The sequence below is a fragment of the Solea senegalensis genome, linkage group LG16 (assembly GCF_019176455.1).
Source record: "Solea senegalensis isolate Sse05_10M linkage group LG16, IFAPA_SoseM_1, whole genome shotgun sequence".
Classification (NCBI taxonomy): Eukaryota; Metazoa; Chordata; class Actinopteri; order Pleuronectiformes; family Soleidae; genus Solea; species Solea senegalensis.
The window spans coordinates 19,226,702-19,237,000 of NC_058036.1; the positions used below are offsets into that span (position 1 = coordinate 19,226,702).

Below are 10,299 nucleotides of genomic sequence, written 5' to 3' on the forward strand. Positions count from 1 at the left end.
TAGCTTTCCTCATATCTATGACAGTTCATTTTAATCATTGATTGTCTGTGTGTGTTCATAGGCATTGTCAGATCTGAGGACAGGCAAGTGCTGTGTTTTCAACTCATGCTCAATCAATTTAATGCCCCACAGGTGGTGGGCAAGCTGCAGGAGTAACTCAAAGGTCATTAAGAGAGATGCAAAGCACCTGTGCTGTTATTCATGATCCTGAACTGTATGGTTTAACAAGTCAGTGTGGTATTTCTCTTTCTGAATATTCAGTTTTTATTGCAGTTTAGTATAAAGCTGCAGCATAACATGTAGAAAGTAAAAGGAAGTCTATATTGAAAGCTGTGTGAATCAATATAAAACCAGAGGAACATTTTCACTCTTGTGACATGTGTTTATTTCCCTATATACAAACAATCACATGGACATTTTATGACAGAAAATGTAACTATTTACACATATAGTAGTTGATAATTAACATGCACACTGGGTGAGACTTATTTAAAAACTAGAAAAATCCAGATTTCAATTGTGGGCCTACTAACAGGTTGGTCCATTTGCCCTGCTGAGATCACCTGCTTATCTGTAACTACTGCAGAGTTTGGGTTTGCTGGCCCAAAATTCTGTTTATAACAAAATTACCCATGATGCATCCTGTGTTTAACAACATGTTTGAAATTCTTCAGAGTTTGTTATTGTTTAGTAGAATAGAAAACTGTATTTTTTCCCCCTCCCCTTCTTCTAAGAATAAGGTGTTCAGTCTGTAAAGTCTTTATGGCAAGTGGGACAACACACACACACACACACATCAATCATTCACAACAGTTTCTCTGTAACATGCGGTGATGGTGCATGGCACCAATAAGACACTAAAAACAGAATTTTAAAAAAACAAATGTGTTCACTACAGAGGAAATAAAAAAAGATGAAACAAACTGTAAAAAAAACAAACAAAAGGGTTTTTCATGCACAGAACAATGGATCCATTATTTCATCATTGTCCATCATTCAAAATATTACAACAGTTTATGCATACATCTACAGAATGACATCATAAAAACAGTTCAAATTTGCTCATCTCACAGTAAAAGTAATACTAAAAACACGAGTCACATTTTTCTATGCGACCTGCTTTTCATACCAAGTCCCAATTCAGGCTCTAAAAAGACAATTCTTCATTGATCCAGGTGCCGTTCAGCAGTACAACAGTCCCATGTGGATGTGGAGCAGTAGTCTCAGCTGAAAACATCAGTATGTGCACGAATACACAGTCATTAGGAGATTTTATAAACTGGTCTCCACCAGAGGAGCAGCGTCGGCTGACGCTGCAGCTTTTGTGGCCACTGGTGCCACCTGCTGGTCCTGTTTGACACAGATCTCCTGCACCAAGGGAGCGTTGGCTTCCTTCCACTCTCTGAACCTGTGTGAGGTAAGCTCCTGGTCCAGCAGCACCTGCTCGAGTGTCTGAAGGTCCGCCTCTTTCGACTGATACAGAAAAGTGAAACAATTGTAAAAATGGTGGAAAAGCAGCAGAAAAACAGAATTAAATTAAAAATATATACCTTTAATGTGCTGTTGAGTGTCCTGATAAGGTGCAGTTTATCATTGACGGCGTGGTTTTTACAGCGCTTAACGAAGGAGGCCCTGAATTCCCTTTTAGTAGAGGGTTTGCGATGTCCTATTGGCGACAGACTGGCCTCTTTCAGATGAATGTACAGCTTCTCCATCTCATCCGAGCCGCTTTCACGATCCACTGAAACAAGGTAAAAATGCGTCATTGTTACCGGCAACTAATGATTATTTTCTCGATTAATCGAGTATTCTTTTGTCCATAAAATGTAGGAAAATGTTGAAAAATGCCGATCAGTGTTTTCCAAACCTGGAAATCATGATGTTCTCAAATGTCTTTTCAGTTTTAATCATTTTTTTTGTCAAATGGAGCAAAGAAACCAGAAAATATTCATCTTTAAGAAGCTGAAAAATCAGAAAGCTTTAAAAAAAAAAACAAAAAAACTCTCAAACCGATTTATCGATTAACAATCATTTAATCGTTGCAGATGGTTTGTCAAACCTGGAAAAGGAAGATGTTCTCAAATGTCTCGTTTTGTCCAAAAACTATACAGTTTTAATGATTTCTTTGTTACATGGAGCAAAAGAACCAGAAGATATTCACATTTAAAAAGGAGCTGAAAAATCAGGAAACTTGTTTTAATTCCTTAAAAACAATCAAAATATTTGAAAATCTCACCTTCATTTTGTGCACCTATAACCACTATCTGTGGCTCCGCCTCCACAGTAGGGCTTTCCTCATTAGAGCCTGTCCCTGATGAGCCATGGGGAGCCAGGATTTCCAAACCCTGCGAGACTCCCACCTCCTCCTCCTCCTCTTCCATCTCCTCCTTCGGGGGCTGATTTGTGTGTATCTGAGCCGAGCACACCACCACCACCGTTTCCCCGGCAGGAGGAGACGCCTGCGAGACCAGGTCTAGCCAGGACTGCCGGTTCTTGGCCAGTGAGGAGGCGGAGCTCTGCGATGTCATCGTACTGACTGGTGACGAGAGCGAACCGTTGGCTTCGCTGGGGACTGCAGCGGAGTACGGGGGAGGGAGGGTTCCCTGAAAGACACACAGTACACAGGATTGGCATGAAAACAACATCCAGTATTCAGTGCATGACAGGTGCAGTGCTGACACACACACACAGACAGACACACGACTCACCTGATGTGTGCTGCCAAGCGGCCCGGACGCATCCACAGAGTTCCGCAGGGTCTGTTCATAGTATGGCGGAGGAGGGATCTCTGTGCTTTCAGCCTCTTCATGGTCACTGGCTTCACTGTAACACTCTACACATCCAAAAGTGTGCGTGTCAGAAAACATCTGTACTGTTGTTGTTGGAGAAAACAAACTTTTAAAATCTATCTTTAAATGTCTGTATACTCACCGGCTGTTGGGTTCGGTTCCGCTGGCTCATAGTGAATGGAGGCTAACCCAAGTTTATTTAACCATCTGCAAGAAAAATAATATTCAACTGAGTTATTGAGTGGCAAACGGGAAAAACGTGGAACAATACTGTGTTGCACTTTTGTGCGACTTACAGGTTCATCTCCTCGTGACCTTCAGCAGCAAAGTAGAACATCATGACTTGTGGGTGGCAAGCTTTGAACGCACTGCAGGGGAATAAGTGAATGGAGAGCAGTTTAGATGAGCTGTAAAAAAACCTGTGAGTCTTTCATATTTCTGATTGCTGAGGAACAAAACAATCATGAGGCAGATTTTATTTACTGTACACTTTTCCATCAGACACCTCGACAGTTATTACAGGACAGTCTATAACCACGGGCTTACTGTTTCTTCTTGCACTCTATGGCTCTGTCAATCATGAAGTTGGTGAGGTCAATGTAGCCCTCGGCTTTTTCTGCCTGTGACACAGATTGAAAAACAGCGGGCGTTAAAAAACATGCGACACGTGATCAAACCACTTCCTGACACCAACTCCACATTGTCTATTTTCTCTCATCGTGACATAGACGGTAGATAAGAGTGAAGTCACTGTGCCCGTAAATCAAAATCAACGTCAGCTACGTTTGCCTGTGCCCGGGCATGGCGGGCGATTAGTGACACTGTCACATTCAGGAAGCACTGGCGGTTGCTTGGAGACAGCTGTGTGAAAACCAAGTGTGACTCATCTGTGTTACAGTCTTAATGTGTTAAATGCCAGTAAGTCATAGAAGCACGTTCAAGAAACTGTTCTCCTAGTTCAAATAATTATGATCAACTGCATCAACCAACCTGCTGCAAAACAAGCTGAATTACAACCCATTCAGACTGACACAGATTTTTCAAGCTGTGTTTAAATGTTTTTATAACACTTAATTAATAATTTAAGCAACCAAGTCCAGTGAATGAACTAAGATGATATAAAAGGTAAAATGTAATCTGTTTAAAGTGAAATAAAATAAGTGAAAACTCTCACTGACTGCAGCAATAGATGCAAAGAAAGCTTTAAAAAATGAATGTCAACCATCTCTGAGGCATAATTAGGCCAGTGCTGTACAGTAGGAAGCAGTACTTTGTTGTTGAAGTACACCACAAGTGTGTGTGTGAGAGAGAATCAGCAGCAGCAGCAGGTCAGAGAGAAACAGAAGGTGAAAGCAAATGTGTCGCAATGGTCGCAATCCCACAAGTGTGATCAGCTGCTGAACGACTTAAAATTGATTAAATTGAACATTTCAGATTCGCCCGCACAATTTACTGAGCGGCGTTCAGTATCAACTGGAAAAATGTGCTTAAATACACTTCTGTTCGTGGGGGTAAAGGACATTTGAATTTGAGAGCAAGTGAGAAAGAGTGAGAGAGAGAGTGTGGTTAAGGAAGAGACAGAAACAGAAACAGACCACTTCTACATGATAAATGGCTTCTGCTGATGAGAAAGTGGTTGGGACACAGAGAGGACACTCACCAGCTGGTTGGTGTACCAGTAGAGCGCGGTCTTCTTCAGCACAAACCAGTATTTCTTCCATTTGATGCCCAGGAAGCCTTTGCTCTCCTTCTTCCTGTACAGCCAGCCCTGGTGGTCAGGCTGACCCAGCTCTTTGACCGATATTCGTCTTCGGCTCATCGTACCATTTCCTAAAGCAGAAAACACAAAATGCATAAGGACCTCGCCCCCCCCTTTTTTGTACTTCAGGAAAGTGAAGCTACAGCAAAGCAAAAAAGTCTCAATCAATCAATCAATCAATTCAGAGGAGCTGTGTTACATTTAACCTACCTGGAATTATCACAAATCCATCCACAATAACACAAAGATTCACAACTGCTTTCTACAAGAGCACAGACACACAGAGCTCAAGTAGATGAAGCGCCTGAAGTGAAACTAACTAAGCGCTGTCTACAACCCCTTCACATGCTAATTGACCTGCCACTTCACACACGCCCACAGAGGGGCCAAATGTACACACACACACACACACACGCGCGCCTGTGCGCCCACAGGAGGGTCAAAATCACTCACACACACACACAAAGTGATGAGACGTGCTCACGAGGTGGCAGCTTACCTCCTCTGCTCTTCCTCTTGGACTTGTGTCGGAGGGAGACCTGTGGAAGAAGGGACAGGAGATGACAACGTCAGGTCAGACTCACAGGAAAGATAGGCATCGCATCAGTCATCTCAAAGCCCCACAGCAGAGAAGACGATGAAGAACAAAAGGCTGTCGGGAACATCCTGTTTCTCACTCACTCACTCACTCACTCTCTCCTCACTGCTGTTCTTTCTATGTGTCTACAGTTGCTCTCATTAACACCTCTTCAATGGTCTCATGTCTGACTTTCTGCCTTGTTTTTGATCTCCCTTGGCCTTGTGAATCTCAATTAACGAACAAAAATAAAGAGAAAGCAATTACAAACTACTAATATTTAACTTTTACATAAAAGAAAAAATAAAGAATAGAGGACCGCTGGGTGTCTCAATCCCAGCAAGAACATTTTAGCCACTTGATTAGCAAATGTTAAAAAACACAAAAAGCAGAAGAAGCACTTACAGGGTTGTAGTCATCCGCAGCCATAGAAGGGGACACAGATATGGGGAAGGCAGCCTGTTGAAAGAAAATAAAGATAAAACTTAGGAGCAAATGTGTAGGTTGACAATATTACTACCCACAGATGAATACTGAGAATGCCTGAGTGATTTATTTTTTGCTCCACAATGAGAAAAAAAAGGAAGTGACGTCATGGACTGACACCAGGCACAAGGTTTCTAGATTTGCTCTTTTTTGTTCTTCCTCTTCTCAAGAAAAGAAGGGTGAAGACAACGGAGAGTTAATGTGGATGAGCAACACAGTAAATAAGACACAAGGGTCACTGTGAGCAGTTTTAACCAACCCATGACACGTACCGTACATAAAGTAATCCTATTAATGAGGAGGACAGGATTCTTCTGCAGTTAATAATAAAAAAAACATCTTATATTTTGAAATGGATCGTCAATGAACTGTGACATAATAGAAATTGTGAAACCCAAGTTGCCAGTATTGACTAACTTCCCCTGTGTGCTTTAGTTCCTGATTTGTAAAGGCACAGAACTACATGAAGCACAGGGAATATTACAGACACCAACCAAGTATGTTGTGATAAAAGATTCCAAGTCTGTTTTTCTTACATTTCATTGACTTCCAATCATTTGGACAGCCAACACAAAGTTTCATCCCTAACCACGTCCGATTAATACCTAAACCTAACAACAATCAACCTAACCACAATTAAATTTTCTTTGCTCTGTTCCTCAGAAATGAGTTTCTGCACCGAGTTCTGGTTTCTATGAGGTCTACTGGTCCTGACACAAGGTCAGTGTTTACGCCAGTAAACACAACTCAACATCAGTCTCTGAAAATATGAAAGCACAGATGGTGGTGGTCTGGTCACAAGAAACCGGAGTTGAAATGCCGCTGCGGTTGTTTCACATTCAATCATTCGCCACAAGGCCAGTGCACAAAAGTCCGCAGTGCAGTGAGAACAGGAAAAGAAGAATGAAAACACCCATACCTGCTTCTCTGAAGCACCACAGTTTCACCTTGTTATCCTCTATGACTCCCCAAGAGTTCACACAGAGACAGCAGAAGACTTCTGTCTAAAGCTTCATCTGTGCATCACTGCACATCTGTGCGTGTGTGTGTGTTGCACAACACAGACACATCACATGCATGATTGTGAGTGATGTGACTGCCTGTCTTGATCACCACATCAACCTCAGCACAAGTGCGACTGTGAGGCAGCCTGTTTTTAGTAACCTACTTCCTGTTGGATTTTTTTAATTGTATTTGGCAGACATAAAAGTGTTTTTTTGTTTTGTTTTGTTTTGAAACTGATATTTACATTTGTTATTTTTATGGAAATGAGAAAATATGGCACATTTACAGTACATGTTAGTGTCAATTGGTGTGTACTGACCCTATATTCAAAATAAAACTGTGATAAAAACAATTTGATAGCCGTCATTGCAGATGGCGGCCATTATGCTATCAGCATATTATCTTTCCCTTTTTTTAATTTTGTACCCTCTTCATTAAAAGTTCAGCAGTTATTCAGAGTAACAACAGAAGCACAACAACCCTTTCAAGTAAATATAAATGAATACTAATTTGTATATAACCTTTTATTTATTTATTTTTTACGATTTGGTTTTTAGCCAAAACAGGGTAAGCTAGCAGCAAAATACATACAAATTAGCAACCACATTAACCACAACTACCATCAGAGAACAATTAGTTTAAACTGATTATCCATGGTAAAAATAAATAAGTAAATAAATAAACTAAAACATAATGTTTTATACGGTCACTTTACCTTCCACCATAAACGTAACGAGAGGAGCTTGGACCGAAAGTTCTGCTCAAAGTCTGACCAAACTTTCGCGAACATGTCGGTTAAAAAAAACGAAGAAGAAGAAATCCAGGTGCGTTCACGAAACCACGAAACCAGGAACCAGGTGGGTTATTCTTTACCCCGTTACTCCAAAGTAGGTCAAAAACAAAGTGTTACTAAACTTAAAGCAGCTCTAAAAATGTGTGGTACTTTTGTGTGTGTGTGTATTTTTGACTAAATTTAGGTTTTCTTTACGAGAGTACTTGCAGTTACCAAACATATCCACTAGATGTCACCGTCGTCCCTGCCTCAGTCTGGGCCACAACAAAGACTTGATTGAGTTGCATTAAAAGGGGATACTTGACTAAAAGTAAAAATATGTTACCAGAAAGTGACTTTAAAAAACAAACAAACTTAAAGTTAAAGTCTCAAAGTATATGACATGCACTGTACTTAAGTATCAAAAGTAATTTTCTGATATAAAATGTACTTTAGTTTTAGAAGTAAAAGTGAGGTGTTTGGATGGATTGAGTCATGGTGGATCAGTGGTAGGACGAGTTGTCTTTCACCTGGAAGGTTGTGGGGTTCAATTCCAGGCCCTGCTAGTCTATATGTGTCCTTGAGCAAAGACACTTAACGCCATGTTGCAGCATGTGAATGTGTGATAACTGTAGTGTAAATAAAGAAGCTCATCAAGACTGAAAAAAGTGCTATATAAATACAGACCATAATACCAACTCTTCTTCTTCTGATTTTATTTGGTAGTAACGAGTAACAGAGATTATTAGGGGAAATGTAGTGCAGGAAACGTTGCTAGAAATATAAATAACACATTTATAAATAAAGATATGTGACTTTTGTACTTAAGTACAGTAACTTTGTTACATTACAACACTGGTAAATTTTAGTTTATGCTTAAATAACTTTCACAGGACTTACACTGAATGTTCTATTCACCTACATCACTTCAAATAAGTCTTGATTTTTCTGTGTAAAGGAGACAAAAACACAAGTGTCTCGTGTTACAGAGGCCGCTCGTAGCTGCGGGGAAGCTGCGGCCTGGCTATCAACGCTCTCCGCTGTCTCAGCCTGCAACCATAACAACATGAGCGCTCTGGCTGTGAGGAAGCAGAGATGAGGCCTGGATGCTCGGGCCTGCGTGAATCTGTGCCAGGAAAGCGGTAAAAACCAGCAGACACATTCCTGAGCCCTGCGTTATTATAGTCTGCATTGCATTTCTACTGAAACAAACAGGGGCCTCCTCTCTCTCTCTTTCCACTTGCTATTGTGCTGTGGAGAGAATGGGGGAGACCCCCACCACCCCTCCTTTTATTCTCACACCGTAGCTTCCTCTCTGCCTCCCCTCTCATTTGTCCTTCTCATCCATATTAAGTAACTTCCTCCAGCAAAAGAGCCGCTCCTCCTTTCACATTTCAATTAAATGCGTTGAATTAAGTGAAACACTTTCCTTCTCATTTCAGTACTAAGGGGGAAAAAAGCCTCAGCGTGCCACTTTAGGGTGATTTAAAGGGGCAGTTCCAGTGAAGGTGGGTCTATGTGAGGTAATCTCGCCTGCGACTTGTGTCAAAGGCCTGAAGGATTCACTGGAATGCGGATTGGTCACACCATTGTGGCACTCAATCTCCCATCACGAGCCATGCTGAGAATTGTTATGGCACTTAGCTAATGTCCTTTACAACCACCCCCCCTCCCAGAAACTGTGTGTGTATGAAGAAGAGGAGTGAAAGAGGCTATTATTCAGTGGGGGAAACTCACAGAGTGTAAATGGGGGAGGAGGGTGCAGCAGGGCTGGAAATGATATCTGATTCTCGTCACCTCAGTTTAGATCATGCTAAATGAAGTCTTTACGTCATTATAGGACAAAATGAATCAATATCCTGTGTAGAAGAAGACGGTATAAAGGCACATTCCAAAGAACAAATGTCATATACTATTCCATACAAACATGTTTTGTCGTGTATAAATGTCGACAAGGTCAAGGTCAAGGGTTTTTTTTTGTTTGGTGCAACAACAAGTTAGCACCGGGCCATAAATCAGCATGAATGTGATTTGTCCACTTGTCACTGTTGACTATGAGCTTAATCCAGCTGACCTTTTTGGAGGTGCATGTGTGGTTTGTGTCACTGAGGGATTGACGTTGGTGTAGCGTCTCAGTATGTACAGACAGGAGAGCAACACTCTGTTTACCCCAGTAATCATTGTACTTTGTTTCCAAGCACAGGGGTTAGGGTTAGGGTTCATTTGATTTTGGGGGCCCCTCTCCCACCATCTTGGAGTAGCCGGTGCTGGACTATTATTGATATCAATGTAACACTTTAAATTTGCTTTAATTGTTGCACTTTAGAGGGCAGTATCTAATCTCAGAATTCTAACTTTTTTCTTCAGAATTCTGAGATTATAATCTGATATTAAAATCAGAATTTTGAGATTATAATCTGTTATTAAAATCAGAATTCTGAGATTAGATTCTGAGATTAAAAGTCAGAATTCTGAGATTAAATTCTGAGATTAAAAATCAGAATTCTGATATTATATTCTGAGATTAAAGTCAGAATTCTGAGATTAAATTCTGAGATAAAAATTCTGAATCAGAATTCTGAGATTATATTCCGACATTAAAGTCAGAATTCTTTAATCTGAGATTCTGGCTTTAATCTCAGAATTCAGACTTTAATCTCAATTCATGGTCTTTCATTTTTTTTTACACGTGGCCCTAATATCCTTCTGTAACATATAGATGAACTAATATGTTATTAAAATGTTTTTGCGTAGTTGGCTTATGCCTTGGGCTGACTCGATGAGGAGCAGATCAGGTGAGACCGTGCAGCCGCGCAGCCGCTCAGTGAGGCAGCGCTCTGAATAAAAGTTACATGTAACAACTTGAATGTTCAGGTTAGCATGTGAACCACTGGCACCAAACACAGCACAC

The 10,299-nt window shown here is 40.8% G+C and overlaps 1 protein-coding gene across 1 annotated transcript; it reads right to left on the reverse strand.

The window, feature by feature from the left end:
• Positions 1-361: 361 nt before the first annotated feature.
• ipcef1 (interaction protein for cytohesin exchange factors 1) lies at positions 362-6,719 on the reverse strand. Its single transcript, XM_044047253.1, has 11 exons — positions 6,531-6,719; positions 5,531-5,584; positions 5,048-5,087; positions 4,450-4,619; positions 3,336-3,409; positions 3,086-3,157; positions 2,932-2,996; positions 2,709-2,833; positions 2,237-2,603; positions 1,551-1,741; positions 362-1,473 (listed from the first exon to the last, which is right to left on the reverse strand). The coding sequence occupies exons 2-11, from the start codon at positions 5,552-5,554 to the stop codon at positions 1,273-1,275; spliced, it is 1,329 nt and encodes a 442-aa protein (XP_043903188.1). The 5' UTR covers positions 5,555-5,584; positions 6,531-6,719; the 3' UTR covers positions 362-1,272.
• Positions 6,720-10,299: the final 3,580 nt, after the last annotated feature.

Excerpts from the sequence above, each read along its gene's own strand:
- ipcef1 (XM_044047253.1), bottom strand. The coding sequence starts at position 5,554 with ATGGCTGCGGATGACTACAACCCT. Across the intron at positions 5,088-5,530 it reads CTGCGGATGACTACAACCCT|GTCTCCCTCCGACACAAGTC; the intron begins GTAAGTGCTTCT and ends CTTCTTCCACAG. Across the intron at positions 3,410-4,449 it reads ACTGGTACACCAACCAGCTG|GCAGAAAAAGCCGAGGGCTA; the intron begins GTGAGTGTCCTC and ends TCTGTGTCACAG.